The sequence below is a fragment of the Antedon mediterranea genome, chromosome 6 (genome assembly GCF_964355755.1).
Source record: "Antedon mediterranea chromosome 6, ecAntMedi1.1, whole genome shotgun sequence".
NCBI lineage: Eukaryota > Metazoa > Echinodermata > Crinoidea > Comatulida > Antedonidae > Antedon > Antedon mediterranea.
The window spans coordinates 27,455,542-27,480,768 of NC_092675.1; the positions used below are offsets into that span (position 1 = coordinate 27,455,542).

The 25,227-nt window shown below is 31.7% G+C and overlaps 1 protein-coding gene and 1 long non-coding RNA gene across 7 annotated transcripts in view; one reads left to right on the plus strand and one right to left on the minus strand.

Moving 5' to 3' along the window:
- LOC140050994 (uncharacterized) overlaps positions 1-18,518 on the plus strand; it is a 41,049-nt gene extending 22,531 nt beyond the window's left edge. For both annotated transcript variants that reach the window (XR_011845473.1, XR_011845474.1), the window contains exons 3-4: positions 17,656-17,895; positions 18,130-18,518. This is a non-coding gene — a long non-coding RNA (uncharacterized lncRNA). The remainder of the gene's footprint in view (positions 1-17,655; positions 17,896-18,129) is intronic.
- LOC140050991 (interleukin-6 receptor subunit beta-like) overlaps positions 1-25,227 on the minus strand; it is a 54,606-nt gene that overhangs the window by 28,293 nt on the left and 1,086 nt on the right. For 2 of the 5 annotated variants that reach the window (XM_072096042.1, XM_072096048.1), the window contains exons 1-2: positions 17,018-17,092; positions 11,953-12,041 (exon numbers count right to left, since the gene is read on the minus strand). In XM_072096042.1, coding sequence (XP_071952143.1) covers positions 11,953-12,040 — 88 coding nt within the window. In that variant the 5' untranslated portion in view covers position 12,041; positions 17,018-17,092. Of the gene's footprint in view, positions 1-11,952; positions 12,042-15,835; positions 15,868-17,017; positions 17,093-21,550; positions 21,610-25,227 lie in introns of those variants that run through there. The other 3 variants (XM_072096043.1, XM_072096044.1, XM_072096045.1) reach the window with 3 other exon arrangements.

Genomic DNA, 25,227 nt, shown 5'->3' on the forward strand with positions numbered 1-25,227 from the left:
GGGAAGAAATGAGAAGACCTTAACAACTGTAAAATTCAGAAGACCCTAACAATTGTAAAATGAATTACTCAAAACTTATTTATGTCCTATTGCTATTTTAAAAATGTATTTTTTATTATTTATTTACCATTTTTAAAGATGATAACCTATGCAGATTCTTCATTAAAGAAACTGCTTTTAAGGGGTACCCTACTCTAATAATTTAAATAAAATATCTCAATATAAAAACACACAAGGCAAAAACAATACAACATTTAGGGAGATCAGGCTGGCTAGACATTCCTTGTGGGGAGGGGGGGCGCAAGTTGCGAAATTAATTTCTGAACTTAAAGACACTAAATCTATGTTTTTTACCTAATTTAAGGTTACCCACTATATTTTATGTAAAAATAAATACCATATGGACCTATTGCAATATTTTTTTTCATTTTTAAAAGGTTACAAATTTGAAAATTAAGTCGATTCTAATAGTGGCCCGCTATAAATCCCAACATGCATCACGCACGGATTGATATTTTCATATTGTGATGTGATGCAGCCACTTCGATCAATCGCGTTAAAGGGTAAACAAATAAAAGAACCGTAACTTTTCAGCTAAAATACCAGATCTTGCCAAATTTGTATTAATGGAATCTGCAAAAAAAGGAAAGACAATTAATTCAGCAACGTCAGGCTAGGCCTATAGTCAAAATAATACCCTGAGGACACTTCCAACACACCAACAGCAACCGGGAATTCACAAAATTTTAGGATTCAGCCAAGTAGCCTTTTTTGTAATTAAAATCTCATTACACGGAATCTCTTCGATGTTATACAACACACTTCTTGTAGGCGTGTTGAATATGCGTGTAATAGCGTGTTGTATAAACGGGGCCTTATATCAACAATTTCATCTTCAGCGTTTTTACTACACAGTCTATGATATTGATACATGATACTGTATCTATTAAGCAAGAACACGTCTTGTCCTGAGGACATCAGGCATACATAATTTATGAATTGAATCAACCGATTTTTATATTATACAATTTGTTTGATAAAATTATGCATTGCATACTAAGATGCTATAAATTGATTTATACCAGGTACATATAAACATTCACATTGTCTTCTTATATGGCATTTTGCCAAGTAGCCTATATTACTTGCTTTGTACTTGCTTCTCCACAATATTTCAAGTAATTGTTTATTTTTAGAAATATAGAAAGACAGACCATGCCTATTGATTTTCAAGAAGCAAACATATTTGGCACATTTGGCAATGTGACCCCACTCTATGACTCCACTCCTATCCCCAACCCCTCAAAGTGGGTAAAAACATTCTGGAATGTTTTAGGACAAGATTTCTTCGATTTTTAGGTTGCTTTGCTAGGCATGATAAACAAAATATTTTGAAGTTTTAAAGCGCTTTGAAAAAAAAAAAAAAATGTTGGTTTAATTATATAAAGATTGACAATAATTGTGAAATGGCATGAGATATTAGGTGTGTGGCATAAGAAGTCAAGAAGCTTGAGCCTCACGCCAGATTTGAGAAACTTGATGTGTGTGTGCTTTTTTGTAATTCTCACATTCTCTATACATAAACTCAACTACTGTATGTTAGGCCCTGTTTCTGCTGCCAACTAAATACCGTATATTATACGGTATTTTTTGAATACCGTATATATACGGTATATTTTTGGCAGCAGAAACTGCGCTCATAAAAAATATACCGTATTTTGTATACCGTATTTTCCCCACAAAATTTGTGGATAAAATACGGTATTTACAAATTTATACCGTATTTTTTGTACCCGTTTCTGCTGCCAATAAAAAATACCGTATTTTTTTTTTACATGACAAAAGGTCAACATTCGTGTTTTTATTTTCTGTCGCTGTCAGCTGCTTTTTCACACGTGTATAGATATATTCGGCGAAAATGTGGAGCGAAGACGTCACAGTTTTACTAAATAAATGTGTGTGGGGAAGCTAAAATGTCTGGCCAACTAATAAAAGGGACAACCACATTTATAAAGACATTTCTAAAAAAATAAAGCAGGAGTATGGAATAGACTTGTCTCCAAAGCAAGTAAACTCAAAGCTGAAGAGCCTGCGAAAGCAGTACAACATTGCAAAATACAATAACTCGGGGAGGGAACGAATTAATTGTCCCCATTACGATGTTTTCTGTGCTCTCACAACATCTCTATCACTAGGGCTAGGCTGTTGAAAGTGAGACGTAAAACTTCCTTTATTGCGACTTTTAATTATCGACCAAATAAATGAATGGCAATTTGGGTAAAAAAGATGAAATTTAACACGACCACCCAAGAAGTATTGTTAGCAGAAACGGGGTACTAAAAAATACGGTATAAAAAATACCGTATTTTATACCGTATTTTTATACCGTATTTTGAGCAGTTGCAGCAGAAACAGGCCCTTAGTTACACCAAGGAATTTTCTCATATCATAGGTCACTGTAATTGCCATATTTATTTGCTATTAAGCATGTATTTAATGTGACGAAATTAATAAATAACTTTAAGTATAGAATATCAAATAATCTACAACCCTACCTGCTGACAACAGTAATAACTAACAGTTTTGATGTTCATAAAAGTCAGCTTATCAGGCTTATAGTGAAAAATATCGCGGTAATTTAATATGAAAATTATATTAACTGTAAGAAACATCTATCAAATAAATCAACTAAATAGAATTAAATTTTCCAAGAAATTTATTAAAACGATTTATCTGTAGGCTTCGAAGAGGGGGTGCTAGAGGCCCAGGAGAAAAGAGGAAAGAAGATCAGATGTCTTAAACTGGGTATTTCAAATTTGTTAGCATTTATTACTGACTATTACCGACGTATTTTCCTATATATTTTTATGATGAAATCTTCAACCCAAATGTAGGGTAATGAAATTCTAACTACTATAAATTCATAATTCTTCAATTAGTTATTGTAGTTCGTATAATTGAAAGTAAGTAACATACTTAACAAGGCCATATACATGGCTGCAGTCGCGTGCTCAAATTTGAGTTAGTGTTTACCGACCAACTGACTGACCAACCGACCGACATAGTGAGCAATAGACTCGCGTTTGTACGCTACTAATAATTGAATCATGGCCCTGGTGGAACAATCAGGAGCTTTCGATCTGTAAAAATATGTCATGTTAGTTAATTTTGTGCGCATGCGGAAATATTGGGGAAATGTTTCCTCTATCTCCACCTTGACACAACTTTGATATGTTTTCTAGGTCCAGACGACCGACGATACATCAATTGACCTGACCTAGGTTGGTCATCGGTCCTCGGTCGTTGCAAATCGAAAGTTTTCTATTAACTCCAGTACTAAGTGTAGCTGAGTTAGCTTGGGTAGTTGACCAAGTTAAATGAAAGGTTTTACATTGGACATATTCTGGTCAAACTTGCTGGCCACTCAGTTAGTTATAAAATCCAGTGCGCATAATGCAATGGTAATTGAACTATCCAATGATGCAGTGTACCATCTTCCCTACATTTTTAATCATCTTCTTAATATCTTTATAAGCAAAAATACCCATATATAGAAATCATCCCTAATTGACGATAACAGTAACACACACTCAAACCCAGGCTGTACTGTAATCATTAAGTCAGAAATTTAATTTTCCATATTTTTCAACCAAATATGATTAAAATGGAAACATGCTAAAATCCAATTGTAAAATGGTAAACCAATTCCATTAAACTAATGTTGAATCTATAAAGAACAGAATAACTACCCTGGGAATTATCCAGGGACTTATGCAACATAGAGTGTTTGGGATAGGCTAAGAAACATTATTTAATCATGGTAAAATGTGTTTTTTGCATCTCCGTAAATTTAAGATATTAATAATTCAACTGATACTGTCTTATCCAATTATATGTTTGATTATTGTCATGGAGTTATTCTTTACTCCATGTTATTGTATTAATACACTGGAAAATAATTTTCATCTTAAACTGGTCATCCATATAAATGGTCACGTTTCTTTAAAAAACCTTATACTAGGACGATAACGAACAACGATAAGATAAAATAATCATTCATTTTTGTCTAAAGAAAATAAGAAATGTTTTCATCCCAGAACTATTATGAATAACCATTTCTTACTGTCTTTGAAGAAAACAACGATACAATGATTAAATTTGATTCAAATGGCTGTAGGAATAATTTTTTAGGCAGCAGCAGAAACAGAGTGCAAAATGTAATTCCAGTCAAGTGAAATTTGCTTAAGAACACTCACTTAATTGAGTGTTATCAGTACAGTTATCAACGTACAATTTTTAGCTGCAATGCAAAATATTGATTATTTTGATTGACAGTCCTCATTTTTCTTCCAAGACCTCATATTGAATACATTTTTAAAAATGCAGTCCATTGTTAAATATGTAATTTAACTTGAAATAAAACTGATATTCTGAGTTATTGACAGAAACACACCCAGAATGTTATCAAACAAAGATATTAATTTTGTAATTATACGGTACTTAAAAAATCCATAAATTTGAACAACAAAGGAAAACCTATCTTGTCGGCAGAAAGAAAGCATCTAAGAAATAGTATTGTTATGTATTTCTAAAGATGTTTAGACATTGTATAATAGGTTTTATAGTACCAATCATGTGAAAAAATCAATTACTATGCAAGAATATTAATTTTGTTAGTGAACAATGGAGAAGAACTACTGTATAGATTATGAGTAAAGTTCCTTTTTTTATGTATTTTTTTTCACATTTTACGCTATATACAACACGCTGACGAAGAGCAGGTTGCACACCATCAAAAACATCGCAAAAGAAGAACCGGGTTACTTGTCATGAATAAATCTTTGAACTTAAAGACCCCTTCCCTACCCCTACGCATACGGCCATACTGCGTTTAAAGACCGGTTCTCGTCAGATCACCAAAGTTAAGCAACGTTGGGCCCGGTTGCGTTCTGGATGGGAGACTGTCTAGAAATCGCGGCGGGTGCTGTAAATACTGGAGAGGATGGTGTAATGGTAATATCGGACTAGCATGTGATAGTCATGGGTTCGAGGTTTGTACCATACTAATTGCATCCTTAGGCAAGATGCTTTACTCTCATTGCCTCATCCTTCGGATGGATGTAAAGCCGTTGGTCCCGTGTACTTAACAGTGCATGTTAAAGAACTTGGTACACTATTCGAGAAGAGTAGGGGATCGTCTCCCAGTGTGCTGATATGGTAGGCGTTGCACTGCTGGCCGCCGTGGGTCCGTGGAGGGCCTAATCCGAATTTCCTTGAGGACAAATATAAATACCTTTACCTTTACCTTTATATTTAAGATCAAAAACTATATTTAATGTAAAAATAATACTACATTATATGGTCCTATTGCGATAACTTTTTTCATCTTTAAACGGTTAAAAATGTGAAAAATAAGTCAATTCTAATAATTATAGCGGCCCGCTATAAATCCCAAATGCATTGGATTAGGTCCTTTACGGATCAACAGCAGCCATAGTGCAGCGCCTACCATGGAGGACAGTGGCCAAGAAGGACCAGTATGGTACCTAAATAGATAATCTCTTACTCTTCAAAAAGATGGCATATTCATTTCACAAATCTTAAAAATACACAATCACCCCTAATCTATTGTTCATGCTCTTATACACAATATACTGGATCCACCCCTGCCACCATCTTTAAGCATGTTTAATAGAAATATTACAAAACAATGTAACATAGTAAATTACATTTTTTAGTTTTTAAAGATGAATGTTAACATCATTTGACATTCTCTATTTTGGTTAGAAATGTTTTTAAAAACATGATTCCATTTAACTTTTAGCCTTTAATTATACATACAAATCTATTCTTGATCAATCCAATGCAAAGCTACAGTACCTTCCTAAACCACATTCAATTCAAATTGATTTCAATTTCAATAGAATAACATATGGGCATGACCATAGAGTACAGTAATATACAGTAAAATCTCTATGGTATGACATTTGAAATTACTGATTCATAGCACACACTATCTGCTTGGTTGGTAGGTGGCAGCAGGTCAGAGTTCATGTAATCTGGAAATACTATCAACACAAAGATCAAAATGTCGACCCTAATACTAGCTGTATCTAAAGCCCTGTTTCTGCTGCATATCACCAATATACGGTACGGTGTATTTGAAATATATGATTGGAATATACTGTACAATATCTACAATCAAGATAAATATACGTCCTATAGGTCCTGTTTCTACTGCCAAGTATATACCGTATTTACCATAGTATATACGGTATATTTTTGGCAGCGGAAGCGGCGGTCACAAAAAATATAACATATTTTCGCTACCAAATTTGTGGATAAAATACGGTATTTATAACTATATACCGTATTTTGGGTACCCATTTCTGCTACCAATAAAAAAAAAATACCTTCTTTTATATTATACCGTATTTTGAGGAAATGCAGCAGAAACACAGGCCCATATACCCATTTTGCTGCCACAAAAACATACTGTATATAAATGTACCACCTTGGCCTACAGATTACGGTATATTCTTGAAAGCAGAAATAGGGTCTAAAGACTTTGTGGGATAGTAAAAATGAACAAAAACCATCTGTAGGAAAATTTATATGAGTTGTGGGTCACATGTGAAAGAATACGGTACTAAATATACGGTAGTGCAGTATACAATAATACTAATGTATCAAATATGCCTCTGGGTTTACGTAAAAGCTTAATTTTGCGTCATTATAAAGACGAAATAGATCATAACGGACAATGGCAAGCTTACCTTTCATATCATCACTTCCTGTTAAACAACATAAAAATAGTTTACAAGGGGTCAAAATACAGGTTTAATTGGAATAGCATTCTCTTTTTGTTTTTATAGCATCATTTAATGGCCTATTGTGATAAATTTGAGAGAAAAACAACAGAAATGAAAAAATTAAAGTATAAGTAGGGCACGCCAATCAGTGATCAATCACAAATGACTAAATCATAATGTCCTTGATTTGGAAGGAGGAAAACCTAACTAATTATTCACTAGAATGGAACACACTGTAGCGAGATGAAATGTCATTACCTAATTAGTCATTTTTCTTTGGGAAAAATTTCAAATAATGTACTTTCAATTTCATCGAAGCGTAAAAATTAAATGTTTAATAAAAGAATGATGACAAATATATATTAACTCTATACAGTACATCCTAATCCTAAATTGTGTGAATGTCAGTACATCATTAGTCATTTTTCTTTTGGAACAATTTCAATTAAAGTACACTCTAAATTTAATTGAAGCGTAAAAATTAAATGTTTACAGTATGATATGTAGAAACAATCATTTTGTTAACATTTCAAGCCATTTTCTTCTTTTGGCTAATTTTAAATTGATTGAAGGGTAACAATTATTTATAAAGATCTTAATTAAAAATAATATTAAATCTACATTTCACTGTAGTAAAACATTATTTGTTACAATTTCGAACTGTTTGACCTTCATCATTTAAATTGAAAATTTGAAAAATACAGCTGTCAAGCGAGAGTAAATTTTAATAATATTAAAATATATTTCCTTTGTTTGAATAATGAAAAAAAGTTCAAAATGTCATGTAGTAGATGGTCATACAGCTGCAGATAAAATTAATATCATAAAAATAATGTAATGAAAAAAAAAGTGTCCACAATATACTCAAGGAGAATAGTTTTCTTTAATATTATAACTAAATTTTACATATTAATGTTGTTTTACAGTAAGTTGACCAATTCCAATTCGAACATTGTTAAATTAACCAACACCAATGTTTATTTCTAACACCGCCTGCTCGGTAGAACTTACCTTGGTCTCGGTAAAACTAACAATGCTGACGTGTCGGACTCAGTTTTTAAAAAAGACTTTCACCATGCGATTCAATCGTAGCTTTTAACATCACGGTAAAACTAACTATGTGAAATCATGCAAGTGCAAACAGTAGTAAAATTTACTGGTTAAATTTATCATTTTCAAGTCCTGTGCGAACAGGCTTAAGTCAGCAGCTTGTTATAAGAAACACACTAAATACTTCTAATAAAGCTGCAAGAACTCAGGAATCTGGGATTGGTAGCAACCATGAAGCTGCCTCATTTACTATAGCATTGTGCTACAGGGCCAAACAGAGGGCTTTGACAACCCTTGGCCCACACAAGGGATTGTTCTCTTTTATTTTTTGTCGGCCACCCACACCACTTTAATTCTTGTGACTATGGCATTGCTATTGCTATATTTTATTTAAAATCCTTGTTTTAACATTTAAAGTTTTTTTTTCCAGAACCATCTTATATCACCCAACTTTGTTCCTTAATATGTTCGATCTCGTCGCCTTTGCTCCTCTAACAAATCATTGCTACCTGTACCAAGTTTCTGCAACTAAGATATATGTTACAAACTCCTTTTCCTTTGTTGAACGATTTTCCAAATTTTGTCAAACTTTCACCCTCTTTTGACTCAAATTATTTAAAAGCTCATTTATTAGGAAATTTCATGATACAACGTTGCCTTTAATCATTTTGGTGTGGGGGTAAGGAATAATATTTTTATTTAATAATACTATTTTTAGTTCTTTGTAATACAATCTCTTTTCTCTTTCAATCTCATTTTGTTTTTATTTTAAGTGCTTTGGGACAATCTGGTGATTGTTAAAAAAAGCCCTATAGTATTCCATTATACTTTTATGTTCAAATTACAATATCAACAATTAAACGTTTTTAAGCATTAAAAAAAAATTAGCATTAATTACAGAAATTTGAAATCGACAAAACGTAGTGGAACCAAACAGATGAAATAATCATTAATTCAATATTAGTATGAACTGTACACTATCAAACTAGTTTGACAAAAAAGTGTGATGTGTCCAAATTTGGTAGTGATATGCTTAAAATATGGTAGTGAGGTAGATGACATCATCATGTCCATATATGGGCACATCACATTTTTTTGTTTGATAGTGGTCGACAGAAAATATGTCCTGATCAATGTTTAAACTAATTGTCTTATAAATTTGTAATATACAGCTCATTACATTTTAACATAAATATTACATTATTTAAATGAAAAGATACATGTCAATTAGTCTATGCTTGATGTGATGTTTAGATTGCGGATATCAGTTTCCAGAAAAATGAATATTATTAGTAAGACTATTAACAGGCAGAGCCAATTTCAATGGCTAGTTGGAAGTGTAGGCGCTATTGCATATGTACTAGATTTCAGCCATTTTGCTAATGGTACTTTCTTTTAGGACTTTTGATAACATTCAGTAAGTAATTACGTAAAGACTCATTTCAACTTAACTCTCTTTAGGAACTCCAAGCATTTAAAGGTCTCATAACAATGTATCACATCCTGTTACATGAGGCTTAAAGGGCTTCATTTACGTAAGACATGGTTCGGTTGAAGCAATTATAAACATTATTTTCTCATTTGTTGAGTAGTGTTATTCTTGAAACTCTTCTCTATTGTGCTGCAATATCCTATAAACACACATCAACTATTAAGCTCTCTGTACACTATAAAACTAGTTTGATGTGCCCAAATATAGTAGTGATATGATGTCATCATGGCCAAATATGGTAGTGATATGATGTAATCGTGCCCAAATATAGGCACATCAAATTTTTTTTAATATAAAGTTTGAGGGTGTAGACAGAGCTTTAGCCTAAAAAGGTAATTTTTATTCATTGGTTGAGCATGGCCCTAAAGAGTCCATCTGAGCATTTCAGTGAGCAACATTTACAAACATCTTGTTGTTGATATATAATAACAGGTTAGGTAGAATTTGATTTGTAGGTCTTGTCTAAATTTATTAAAAACACTTTTGGTTTTTGTTCAACTCTTTTATTAACTAGTCTCCCAGATGTTTCAGTGTCATCACTGCTTTCCACTGTGACACCCTTGGAAAGACTGTTAAAGTACAAACAAATTTAACTAGACCTAAAATTTAAGGTACTTTTAAATCTTTAGGCATGAATTATTTCCAAATGGGTCCGTAACCAGTGACAAAGTATACTGTATGGTCTAATTTATAAATTGCCAGTTAACAGCAATAGAGTAATGCTCTGTCTACACTACCAAACTAATATGTAACAACAAAAAAATGCTGTTCCTATATATGGACAGGATGACATCCTATGACTACCATATTTGGGCACATCAGTTTGTTTTTTTCAAACTTTAAATTTGATAGTGTAGACAGAGCCTAGGCCTATGCATACGGTTATTATCTACTACTAACAGTATCTATCCAAAGTTGTAAAATTCTGTTCAAGATCAACTTGAATGTATTCATCATTAAAATTTCTATGGTATGATCATAAATATTTTTTTATCAAAAATGTGTTGTAATACCTGTCTACAATGTAATGTGTGATATGATTGATTACACTCTATTATTAATGAATTATCTTATATTGTATTCATATTTTGATCCCATATAAAATGATAGTAAGAATACAATTTTAGAAATATACAGATAAACATTATAAATTAATAGTGGCACAGTTCAAAAGAAAATACTATAAAAATCCTAACCACGGTTCAAACCTATCACAGAATACATTATAAAAACATCTCTCTAGATGAATCTCAAAGTATGATATTAAATTCCACAAGATTGTTATCAGAAGTTTGAAAATATTTTTCTACGCATCATAAAAAATGGAATGAAGATATCTGATCGGAGGTTGTTGTTTGAAGTCCCTCGATGCAAAGCGGAACACAAACACGCAATTTTCCCGTACTATGATTAATCACCTGTTTTTGCAACATACTTTTATACATTTCAAACTTCAAAGAAACAGTCCGATACAAAAACAACAGTTTAAATAATAGGATACTTTATGCATCTGTTATATTAACTGTAAATCATGGCTTGAATAAAATGTTATATTAAAAGGTTTATAGAGTGTAGCCCTCCTTTGGGACACCCCATTCAGAAGATGCTACTAATAAGGGGACATTTTGAAGGGTTCTGAAGTTTTCCCTTGGTTCCAATCTAGTATACAACAACATTTATTAAATATTCAATATTTTACAAAGTTTATGGGTTAAGATACACAGAAGCCAAAGTGGCTTGTCTTTGTAGTCCTAAGCATAAACATAAAACATATTATACGGACGCATTACATTAACAAAAAATGACATTTTCAGACAGAAAAAGAAAAAAAAACACAGTAAAGAAAAAGTAGTGTTGTGTACATTTATTTATTTACAAAATACACAGAGATTGACTTTCCATTCAAAGGACATTAAATAACAAGATTAGTGGTCCATAAAACCACTGAAAATAGAATAGTTAAAATATTATTGGCAATTGTTGCAGGAATAAAAGGTATTTTACTGTGTCCATTAAATAAAACCACTGAAAGAAAGGATGTTTCATCATCAAGAGTTTATAACCTTTGAATAAAATAGTTTCCGAAAAAAATACTGTAGTATAACAAAGATATGAATTGTAATAAAAAATACTGCAAAGTGTCAAATTATACTATTATACTCTATATGTTTACCTCTGTACAGCAACCTATAGTTTGTTCACTGACTTAGTCTTCCTTTTATATATATGGAAGCACAGAGTAAACTGCACACTCTATCCGCTCCCAACCACCGGATTAGAAAAACATGGAACCTTGGATCATGGAGGAAAAATGTTTTGCTCCATGCTTGGATCCACCCCTAACTAATGTTACGTCGGATACGTGTTTTTGGACATAAATAAGTGTTTTATTGGGGTTATAAATAGAGATTTTTCTAATCACACAAGCAGTTGTGATGGTTGTAAGTCACAATATAAATTGGATAAGCTTAAATCTTATGCAGACTTAGCAGTGTGTGTGTGTGAACACCTTAATAACGGTACTTTAAAGTAACAATCATTGTGACGAACTGTAAAGTATAAATGCTATATAAGTAGGCCTACTGACAATCATCTTACCTTGCTCATTGCAATAGATGTGTGCAAGAGAATGCAACATGATAATGGCAGTAAATATAAATGATGCCATATTGAACGAATTCTTCATTCTGAAAAAAGAAGAGAAAAATTGGATTCTTAGTAGCCTATTACATAATGGTAATGGATATTTGACTTGCATGTTAGAGGAGGCATGGGTTCATATTGATTGCTTTTAGGCAAGACTCATTGCCTCATCTTTCGAATTGAATGTGAAGTTGTATCCTATGCAATGTGTCCTGTGGTTAAATAGTCTGGTGAATATGGATCCTTTACAGAGAATCTAAACAGACCTGAAACAGTGGAATACATATTTCCAAACCCAGGTCTGTTAGGATTCTCTGTAAAGGCAGCGTGGAAAAGAGATGAGGGTACCCAGGCTTAGGCCTAAGAGGTTGAGAAAAAAATCGCGAGCGGGAATGACATACGCCACCAATAGTTTGACTTTTCAATTCAATTCAAACATTTCATTCAAAACATTTCATTCAAAACATTTCATTCAAAACATTTCATTCAAAACATTTCATTAAAAACATTTCATTCAAAACATTTTATTCAAAATATTTCATTCAAAACATTCAATTCAAAGCATTCAATTCAAAACATTTCATTCATATATCGCACCATTCAATTCATATCGATGCATTTCATTCACATATCGCGTCATACAATTCTTATCATCGAAATGTTGCATAAACGGCGTTCCATACAGTATAAAGAAAAAATAAAATAAAAAATCAAAATTTATATAAGCATTGTAATAGCCAAAAAAAAGAATATGTTTCATACATACATACATTTTTTTCTAAAAATAATATTTAAAACAGGCATATGTTTCTGACTTTACCATAAATGGGATATAATACAGATCTCAAAATTGCATTTTAAGCTTTATATACAAAGTTCAAAGATATAAAGTAGTTTACCAAACAATGTTTATGACGCTTCAGGAAATTAAAAACAAGCAAGAGATTTAAGACAAAATGATATTTATGTCCAATTATCCCCATATGACCTTGAACCAAATACATACAATATACTTATTTTCTTAAGATATGTACACTATGTATGAGTAAGTATACATGTTAATAAATCACAACATAGGGAATTAGTATTTTAATATCTGATATTGTTGGAGCCATCCATCTAATTTAATGTCATCTTTTATTTTGTATAAGTAACCCAAAAGTGAACTTGATTAGTTTTACATTAGGTATAAAACAAAAATGATGATAAATGTCAAAGAAAACAAATTAACTGTGACATGTAAAGTGTATCATATAGGAATCAATCAATCTGACTTGAGATTTAAAAAAGAAAGTTTTATTTTTAGAAAACTATATTGACAAGTGTCCTTCAAAGATTATCATATTCTTTTTAAAAAAATTCAGCCTTTTAAGAATTCTCAAATTATTATTCAAGTTCAGCCAAATGTATCTTAATATTCATGACTTTTAAATCACATTTAAAGCCCCATTCCCTACGTTTTTTAGATCTAATTTAAGATCACAAACTATATTTAATGTAAAAATAATACTATGGTCCTATTGCGATAACTTTTTTCGTCTTTAAACGGTTAAAAATGTGAAAATAAATCGATTCTAATAATTATAGCGGCCCGCTATAAATACCAAAATGCATTGCGCGCGGATTGATATTTTTGTTTTTCACCTGTAATTCGCCCACTTTTCGATCGATCGTGAAGCCAAAACAAATGGAAGACTCCTAATTTTTCAGCGAAAATACCGGGTTTTCCCCAATTTGTATCAACGGAGTCTGGCTAAAAATAGAAAAACAATTAATGCAGCAACTATACAACGTCAGGCTAGGTATATAGCTAGCGTACGATGTTCGTACGTATCGATGTTTACCAGCTAGGCCTACAAAACTAAGCCTAGCTAGGCTAGGCCTAAGACCGTCCACGAGAGGTCGATCGCCGCGAGCTACTTAGGTAGTGCATTGTTTCTCACTTTTTATCATAATTTACCATAAAACGTACATTTAAGACAAGGAATGACATGGTTTAATGTTTTTAAAGTGATATATATGTATTATTTTCCAAAAAACGTCCAAAATTGCAGGGAAGGGGTCTTTAAGTTAATATGACTGTTAAAGAGGCATTGTCGAACAAAACCTGGCAAATGAACTGGCCATTTTGTAGTTTTAAAAAACAATTTAATTCACTTTCACTTAATAATGATTTTAATCCATAAAAAGAGAGGAAAAAAATAGTTACCATTTATAAACCAAAAACCTGACAATGGGTTTCTGGATGAATTTTGTTCTCCTTTAAATTAACATTTATCATTTTTGGCTATCATATGTCTGATTTAAAAAAATATATTTTCTGTATTAAAACAAAAATATTATATGCCATTAGAAATGTCTATAGTATACAGTTTTAAAATATCAAAAACGGCAGGATTTTGAATGATCTTATTATCGACCTGTGAAAGTGTTCTGTTTTATGCACCAGCAAAGCATAAATATTAATCATTACAGCTTACAAACTGCTTTTGCCACAGTGTTACAGCAATTAAAGTAGAAACTATGACGGACATATGGAATGTAGGTCTCTTAACGTTATTTAAAGAAACATGGTTTGAGTTGAGCTTTTAAAGAATTATCTCTTTAAATTTATGGTCAAAACTGGACTTTCTTTATTTACAATACAGTACAGTACTTTAAAATCTTTAAAATCTTGTGCCATTATACTTTCATCTATTTTTTCCCCCAGTTTGTTACATTTAGAGCAGGATGGTTTTGTAGATGATACAATCAAGGGTCACTGGTGTCAGTTAGGGGGCCAAGGTGATCAAGAGAAAACTTGGGCCCCCTGTCAGGGAAGAGTTGCCAATTTACCCATCCAACTTAATTTATATTGTGTATTGACAATGTTGGCTACTGTTGGCCAATCAGGCTATTCTATTAAAGCAGAACTAGTAGATACCCATGGAATACAGGAACTACCTAGTTAGTGAATTCTAACCATTTGTCAAAAAGAAATTTAAAAGTATAATTTTTTCTGGAGGCCTAAAAGGCAGGAAAAGATAAAACGACACACGTCACTAACAACTCGGAAGCCATACAATTCTCGAAAAAACATCTATATGAGGTCAGGTTGCATGCCCATTTAAACTAATAGTGATCAGAGTTGAATACCTCAGTTAGTTTTCAATTGATAGTATAAAATCTAAGAATTATTATAATAATAAGGAAATCTCATATTTCGCCAGTTTTCATCAAAAAGAAAAGCCACAACAATGCAATGAAAGAAAAAATATACAGTGTATAAGGTTCAAATTCTTTGTGCAGTTAGGCCCTTTCCTGTATTCTAAACATTAGAACAGACTTTACAAACAAACTATACATTGTTAACTGGCATACCTTGTGTCAGTATTATACCAGGGAGTTGTAAACAACTCCCTGATTATACTGTCACTGCAATATATTTTGACTATTTTATAACTTATTAACTTAATTTAAATTAATCATAATTTAAACTTTTAAAACAACGTTATTTAGAGTCTTCCACTGTCAACTTTCTAAAAACCACCAATTGGCAGGGCCTCCAGGCTGAAAGCTGAATTTAACAGTATGTACTGTAGGCAGTACTCAATCAACTTTCCACTACACAAAAATAGTGTGTCATAGGCCTTCTATAGGTTTTATTTGAATAAGAATTCACTTTTAATTCACAAACCTTAAGGCTAATCCTCGAAACCAATAGGTTTAGAAATGGCTTATCAAGTGGAAAGTTGGTTTGGGCTGCCTTGGGCTGCTAGGCAGCCTCTGTTACTAAATCTACCCCTAAATAATGATAAAGTAAGATTAGTTCTTGTAGTTCTATTTAGTGTAAACTTACATTTATTCTGTTCTGGTTTGCACTTCCCCCTGTTGTGTTGGAATATCCTACTCAACAAGGAATCTGTTCTTTATAACCACCTAACAAATTAAGGTCAAGGACATAAAAAGATAGATGACAATCTATTATTATGATATTGGAAAATACGCCTACAAAGATATTTTGGCATTTTTGGAATGACCACACCTAATTTAATCTAAACAATTTAAGGAAAATTATAGACATAGCAATGAAAATGTTACATATAGGTTTCAATTTCAATTTTTTTATTTAAAATCCTTTTATTTTTTTCAATCAAATAAAAATGTTTAAGTGTTTCAAGTGGCAGATTTCTTTCTGTAGTTATTTTTTTGTTTTAAAAATAAAATAAATAAATAAATAATAATAAATAAATAAATTTTTTTTTTTTTTAAATAAGAAAATACCCAAAAGGCAGAAGTAAAGTTAAGTTAGTTTCATTAAAACTAAATTAGTTTATTTTAAGTATGTCACTGAGTATAACTAAAGTAATTTCAAAATAATAGCTGTGATAATGATGATTTTGATATAGATTTTCTGAGTAAAACTATCTACCCTCTTGCTTAGTGAGTAAGGGAACATATTCAATATCTTATCCCAGCTTATCATATTTTCGTCAAAGTTGAGACTTTTATTGCAATTTATGTATTGTTGAGGTGGTACTTATTTAATATGAACCGGATTGACTCAACAGTATAAAAACACTGTAATACTAATCATTAAAGTAGAACTCCTACAAACACCTGGACTGCATAAGATGTCCCCTTAATAGAGGTTTCCTCTCTGAATTGGGGGCCAGCCATTATCCTTTCAAACCTATTGACCATAGTTCATTTTACAGAAAAATGTCCCCTTAATAGCATGTCTCAAAAAGGGGTCCTTATAATTGATTTATTGGTAACTCATGAAATACAGTTACTTTTACAGTAATAATAATTATTTTCCTACACATTCGGTTTTCTACCATAGACACATTTTAATTAACCGATTCAATACACGGCGTTATAAAATTAATATCATGTGTTGAAACATTAACGTCAACAACTGTAGCATTTCATCTTGGTATAATATGTTTAAATGTAAAATAATTTACATTTTACATTACTGGTTGAGTTTAAATAAATTGAATCTATAAATGATTTTAATTTACAGTACTGTACTTACCTCAATTAAAAGTGAAGAACTAATATCGAAGTAAACATTAGATACTTCTACCGCGTGACTTATCTTCTAAGAAGCTTTGTACAATTGATATAACATTTACATGTGACAGCAGATTGTACATACTGTTCGCTCTACCCAGAAGAACTGCATGCTTGATTGGTTTAAACAGAATAATTAAAAGACTCATATTCCTTGATGGTTATATTGCATGGTTTGAAATGAAGACTCTGGGCATGAATGTAATCTTAATTTTATTTTTAATCATCATTGTTAATAACCAATTGATAATACAATACAAAAAGCTCAATCATTAAAGAGTCCTATTGAAAAAAGGAAGCTAACCAAATTGAGATTTTATTAATAATGAATTTATTAAAACATATTTTCATCTTAAACTTTAAACATCTATCAAATGATTCATTAATATTTATTATAGTTAGTACCAGCAATAATAAAGTATTTTGTAAAATTTTTTTAGGTCAAAGAGTATATAATTATAGAATAGAAAAAAATAATCTCTTCATTATTAATAAAATATATGATTATAAAAGAAATAGCCAAATTATACAATGTATTAAAATAAAAATTTGTTTTCAAATGAGAATAAATGTATACTTTATACTACTACTATAATGTAGATGTCTAGGTTATACCACAAAGAAAAGAAAGCTAGAATGTTCTGGTCATCTCATAAAAAAGAAAAAGTCTTCAAAGGGAAATACTAGATGGTAAAATAGACGAGAAATAAGGCAGAGGTTGGCCACGTTTTACATGGACAACCAAAAAAAGGAATGGACAAAAATGAGCTATGAGAAATGTGTGAGAAAAGAATGGAAATTCATGACAGCCAATCTGCTTCAAGCCGAGAACACCGACAGGTGACTATAATACTATATACTTTACGTAAAAGAATGGATAACTTGTGTAATTTAATTAAATTAATAAATTAATTTTAGCAAGTTGCAATTACAAAACATTCATCATTTTATTGCCATATTTCTGTACCATTGTCTGTTAAATAATATCTATTATATACATATTTCTGTACCATTGTCTGTTAGTATAAGATGTTTAATGAAACATAAAATCTTTTATTTTACTTGTACTTCCAGATTCATTATAAGCAAGACAACAAAAATATAATACTGCAAGGAATCATCACTATAGGACACTAACAACATACGTTTCGTCAAGGTATTAAATACATAATGACATTTAGTGTCTTTCCATTTGACATTTAAAGAAGAAAGAAACATACAAAATACCAGCGACAACAATTATCAGTTTCAACTAAGATCTGTATTAAGGATTATATTTTTTTTAAATGCATTATTTGTATTTTAAAATTATGTATAAGCCTATTGCATGTAACAATTATACAACAGTCAACATGCCTTCATTCATGATCATCACCACCTTAACATCAACATCATTATTTTCAGGCTTTAAAAAAGTTGGATATTTTTAAACCTGATTTTGTGTTAACCACCAAAAATAAATAGAGGGCACTACAAAAAAATAATAAACCTTGATCATCATCATCAAACTTTATTCTAAAACCTTTTTCAAAGTGTCCACAAATTTCATCAACTTCATGCCATTATGAAACACATTTATGTCCCTTTAATTTGAAATTCCACAAGAGCAATTATATTTTACCATTTCATCGAATCAGAATATATACATGAATTTCACCAAGGTAATTAACGGCAATCAACATAAAAGATAATTAGCATCTTTTCCCTTGCCAATCAACAGCTTAGTTTTACAGCATGACTATAACTAGATATAGTTTTACTTAATAAATATATCCTTCAAGCCTTTGCCATTATTATTATCGTCGTGAGGTAATTTCCCGATTGATCGTAATCAAAACGGTACTGGGTATGGTCTACTAGCTTTTCTGCTCCCAACCAGTACATCCATTCATAGAAGCCTTGATGAAGCAAGCCTACCTGGTGGTAACCATAGAACGGTTCCGAGATAGGTAGGCTTGCTTCATCAAGGCTTCTATGAATGGATGTACTGGTTGGGAGCAGAAAAGCTAGTAGACCATACCCAGTACTGTTTTGATTACAATCAATCGGGAAATTACCTCACGACATTATGAATTATGAGAATACTATACAGTGTCTATGATTACCTAGACCGCATTGGATTGCGTCAACAGTTCCAGTGTCATATTATTTATTAATTAAAACATATAATGCATAATATATAATGAGGACAATGACCTTAATTTTACATAACAAATAATGGGAGGCTTAGTTGGTATGGTAAGTGGCAAGAAATTGTTGAGACCTATTAAAAAACTTAATATTCTAAATGATCACGACATAAAGTTTGGATGTGAATACTTAAGTCAAGAAGATGGTTTTATCTCGACAACTGCTTTGATGTACTAGAAATCTATAGATAGCGAGTTCTTCTACTGGTAATAAAAAACATGGTGGATGGATGACAGACATAAACAAACCAATGACATTAAATATTTGTTTCCCATTTATTTATTAATTTTTTTTTTTCATTTTTTAGCAAGTTAAATATTAAGAGTTGTATTAGTCTACCTTGTAAGGAAAAGTCTCACATAGCTGATGTGGCTAAAAAAAAATATAATTCATCAGCCAGTCTTAATTTAACCCTATAACAGCTTGTATTATAGGAATGAAATAGACTTGTTGAACATTCATTTTTATAACATTTAGTTAAGTTTATGCATTTTTTTTTTTTACATATTTGTTTAGTTAAGTTTGTGAATTTGTAACTGTTACTTCTGAACCCACCAATTGTCATTTATGGAGTGCCACCGATTTAAAGGTGTAAGTTCCAATAAATATATATACAGTATAACCCACAGCATTGTCATTTTTTTTCAGTAATTTGCCTTTGGATTTATATATATATATATATATATATAAACAAATCAGGCAAATTATATAACACATCTGCTTGTATTTTTGCCATTTGATTGGTTAATTACGCATCATGTGCCATTTGTTATTAGTTTGTAATAGTGACAATTAATGGACCCTAATATGTGTTCAGTAACGTTTTAAGAGTCTAATTTCCCATGCGATGGTGTTGACTGATTCAAGTTCCAAAATCAACCTATAGTGTTCGCCATATAACTGTTCTACTCCACGTCCAAAGTTAAAGCTCGGCTCCGCCTTGTTAAATAGAGCAGTAAAAATCGTTCAACTCACCAAATATTCTCACCATCCAACTCATAAACATTCATTACTTGTAAACGAATTAATTTGACCCATTCAATCGATTGTTACTATATTCAAAGTTCACACTAAAGCAAGATATAGTGTAAAGTTACTAAAATAAACTTGCCAATGTTAAATGTAAACAAAATTAATTGTGAAGGTAGGCAATTTCCATCTCATTATTTAAGTTAAAACAACAGTATGTTGTATTTGTGATGTTGAACTGTCCTAGTTATCGTAGTGTTAATACCGTAAATCGAAAGTATTGTAGTAAATTTGAAAAAATACTAATCTGTTTAATTAAAACTAAATGTCAAGTAAATAATCCATTTAAGAACACTGGACTCAATGCCCTCTTAAAGCAATACCATATTGGTCCCCTGATAGTGCACTTTAAATCTTGAAATTTTAAAACTATGACGGAATTCTAAGCTGCTGTGTAGAACATTCAGATCAGAAGCCATTTTAATCTAGATGGATTTATGAATGATTTTTATTTCGCAGTTTCAGTGGTCCAAGTTATACACTATAAGTGATTGCCAAAAGGGAAGGTTTTCTAGGGTTTTTCGATCAAAATATTTGACTTTCATGGTCAAAAATACACTGAATCTCAGTCACTTCTGCATTAAACTTAGAAAGCACCAGATTGATTGCACTCTCTTGTGATGTTTAAAAATATGAGTTTGCTTCAATTTTTAGAAAAACATTGCCTACTATAATAAAACATATAATTTAATATCAGTAGGCCTACAGTATATTTTATAAATATTGTGTAATCTTGATACCAGTCACTACTTTCAAAATCTGGTGGTTTTATTTTCAGGAAAACTTAAGTAATGCAAAAAAAAATCAAAACATTTAGGACACTCTCAGTCACGCGACAAGTTTTATTGTTTACATTATACAACATTATCAAAAACTTATGTAAACAATTAATGGCACATGAGTAAAGTGTGTCTGTGATAAAAATAGACTACATTTTTCTAACTATTCTGTATCGAACTACGAAAATATCTACTTGACAGTTTGTATATAGTTTCCCATTAAATTTAATCTCGCGATCTGTGACATTTATTGTAACCATGGAGGTACCTCCATGCTGTAATAACAGTTGTTTTCATAAAATAGCTTTATACCGGAAGAAAACACATTTTATAAACAATTAGGCCTACTCACCCGGTGTGCCAAGCTTGGTCTTGGACACTTCGTTTGTGGTGGCAGAATTGATTTGGCAGCAGAAACGGGGCCAAATAAAGTACGACGTTTCCCTGTTGTATACAAACCGTAGTATTATAATTTATAATTGTCATTAAATACCTACCATTTTTTCTTGTTAAATGCACGAGTTGCCGATGACATGTTTGCTGCACAACGTCGTTCGTCACGCATGGAGTAATCAACCACATGAGGAATGGAATGGAGATACTTTCTCCATCCATGACGAACTTAAACAGGATCGCTTTTCCATTTTCTCATCCCTGGGTATTTAATCATGCGTGTCCATATTAAAATGGCAGGGAATATCCCATATTTAGGCCTACAGGCCTACTCTTCATAAATTAATTAGAAATATAGATGAAAAAATGTGTTTTAATGCAATGACCCTCGTGATAACTCTGGTAATGTAATAATGATAATGGCCTATTATATTTTCGGTAAATTCGTACCTTTTTTTCGATTGAAATTGAAAATGTTCTCAGAGTTTGTATTCCTATGTAAAGGAGAAGATTAGGAAAGAAATAAGCATCTTTAATAATACTGTGCTATAGTATCAGGCGCCTTATTTCTTTTTAAAACGTACCGTAGCTGCTGCTGCCTCCAAGAATTATCTTAGGCCTATGATTAAATAATAATAATTTTTTTTTAATAGCTTGCGGGAAGTTTGTAAGTGAGTTGAGAAATAACTAATAATTATCATTTGTCATCTTTATTTAGACCGATGGTTTTTTTATTCGGCATCTTTAATGGCTTATTTACATAATTATGCATCTTAAAGTTTTATTCACTATTCGGAAAAGGAAATTGTGGTTATAAACCATGCCCAAAAAAGGAAACAATTTAGATTCCTGTGAAGACTATTCGGCAGGTTTACCATAGACCCTTTTTTAGTAGGCCTATATCAATTTATTTCATTCATTGTTCGAAATCCTCGATTTACCTAAAATCCATTTCAAAGGTTATTAAATGTCAAGTGCTTTTCGCAGGAAGTTTGTCTAAGGCCTATTCAAGTTATTTTCTACTTTTTCCTTTTAACCACTAGGCCTATCTATAATTAACCTGATGTTCAACATTATACTGGCATGACGTCTTCTAAAAATAGTATGTTTAATCTTTAATAGTTTATTATTACAAAACCATTTTGCAGTAAGCTGAATTATATGCTTTAAAAAAATTACACAAACCCTCTGAAATACCGGTAGGCCTACTGAATAGAAAAACTAGATCGAAAAAACACACACATAGGCCCGGTACAAAATACATATTTTTAGAATTGATTAGACCTATTATTGAAATTGAGATATTACATCCAGTTCCAGATATAAATTTACGTAGGCCTACATCAATACAAAACAGAGGAAACATCAAAGGCTTGGTTGGGACAAGAATACATTTATGAGCATTTTAACCGATGTAATAACAAGCACGAATGCGAGATCTGTAATGACGTCATAAGACCGGATGTAACGTCACATACAAATCAATAACCTCGCTACCAAATACGGCTATACGGTACCATCTTCGAGACGTGATATGGCTGCATCTGGTTTGAAATTAAAATCCGGCTCTATAGCCTTGAGGACATGTCCCTGTAGTATATTCATGCCAAATCCCAGCTCAATACTATAACGAATAAGGGAGTACTTTATAAATCGCACTTTTTGCTCAATAATGTCCAGATGGAAGAAGAAGAGGAAAAGATGAGAGAATCCTAGACTCAGGTACCCCGAGTAATAAAACGAGATATACTCTATATCATATTACGTATACAGTATATTTCACCATAAAGTTTAAGAAAAATAGGTTTCGCCAGGACTTGAATCGGGGACCTTCTGCGTGTTAAGCGGAGACTTGATAACCACTACCGTACACTACGAAACCTCTTACACCAAAAATGTGGGTTACACAAAGTTTTTTAATCCATTTAAATTAAAATAAATATGGTAATAAGCAAAAAGCAAAATAAAAATGTGTAAAAGTGATAATTACCGATTACACAAAAATAAGTATTAAAAAAAATAATAAAAATAAGATATACTGTATATCATATTGCGTATATACAGTACTTTTCACCATAAAGTTTAAAAAAAAAAGGTTTCGCCCGGGCTCGAACCGGGGACCTTCTGGCCGCATCCGATTTGAAATTTAAAAATCCGGCTCTATAGCTTTGAGGACATGTCCCTGTAGTATATTCATGCCAAATCCCAGATCAATAATACAACGAATAAGGGAGGAGTAGTACTTTATAAATCGCACTTTTTACTCAATAGTGTCCAGATGGAGGAGAAAATGAGTGAGTCCTAGACTCGGGTACCCCGAGTATAAATGGCATTTTACCATTTCTGTGGCCCGAAAGCACATCTTATTAATACATGCTTTTTTTTCAAAATGAATTTATAATAATGTAATAATATAATCCTAGTAAATTATGAACTCAAAATCAAATGATCATAAGACTAATACAAAATCTAAGTTATGACTTATAGTACTTCTCCGGGTATTATAGGGCCTACAAATGTTGACGCATATTGCTCTGTAGAGGAACACGTAGAGAGACACTGACATGTTAAACTCGGAGAAAAAAGTTGAGTATAACATTTCAAATGTTATCTAGGTATTATTTACAATATAACTTCTTAAAATTAAAAAAAAATTATGAATCAACTTACCGCATTTTATATATCTTTACATATTCGCAGAAAATTAAAGGAAAGGTAAAGCTATTATCGTTAACGTTAGTAAACTTAACAATAACATACCAGACCATCCAAGCGAATAGGACATAGCTTAACGGATCCGGTCACCGGAACAGAGATCACTTTGGTGTAACTTCAGTTTATTAATATAAAATTATAATATCAGCGAATTGTGACGTCATTACTATAACTCTTTCTTTTAAAATGTTCCATATTATCTTATATTTCACATTTCATTGAATTTAATTAGCCTTGTTTTTACCAGTAATTATAACTGATAGACGGGTTAGTTGATCAAAGTTGTAATAGTTGTTGTTTAGTTGTAATAAAATGGTCGAAAGAGAAATCAAAATCTACCGGACCAGATGGATAAATCAAGTGATATAATACGGACTAAAAATAGATACCGTACAAGTTGAATCTTGGATTATAAAGACTTGTTTTGAGACTCCACTAATTAGTAATAATATGTCTGAAGTAAACATTACCCATGGACACTTTTTCCAAAATATATGACTGACTTTACTTTATATTAATTATCCAAATATTCAGGAAAGAGAAAAAGGCAAGAGTTAACTGCTTGGCTATAAATTAAAAGGACGTAACATTCCATGTTTAAGTACCAGTCTTAATTAACTTTCGCAACGGCGAACTTTCTCTCATGAAAATTATGATTTATGTAAAGTCGAATATTTCTCGAATAATATCATGTTATTAGGTCGAAAAATATCTTATGTCTAAGTATGTTAATTATTAAAAAAAAAACATAAATATTAACGCAGTTCTCATTAATTTAATTTTAACGAGATCCAGTAAATATATGGACCAATCAGGGGATCGCATTCTTCCCTGAGCCAACAAACCAAACAAGAAATATTTTTTACAAAAACGCCGCTCATCTCCTCACAATAACTACCGTCTACATGCATCTCAATATATATCAGCAAAGAGACTCTCTTTTCCCAGACGTGCTTTGGAGTGTGCGCATGCCCAGTCCGTGTTTCCAAATACCCATTTTTTCAGCCGTTGTAAACTATAAGCTACTGTTTCCCAATGCTTCCATTCTCTTGAACATAACTGCCTA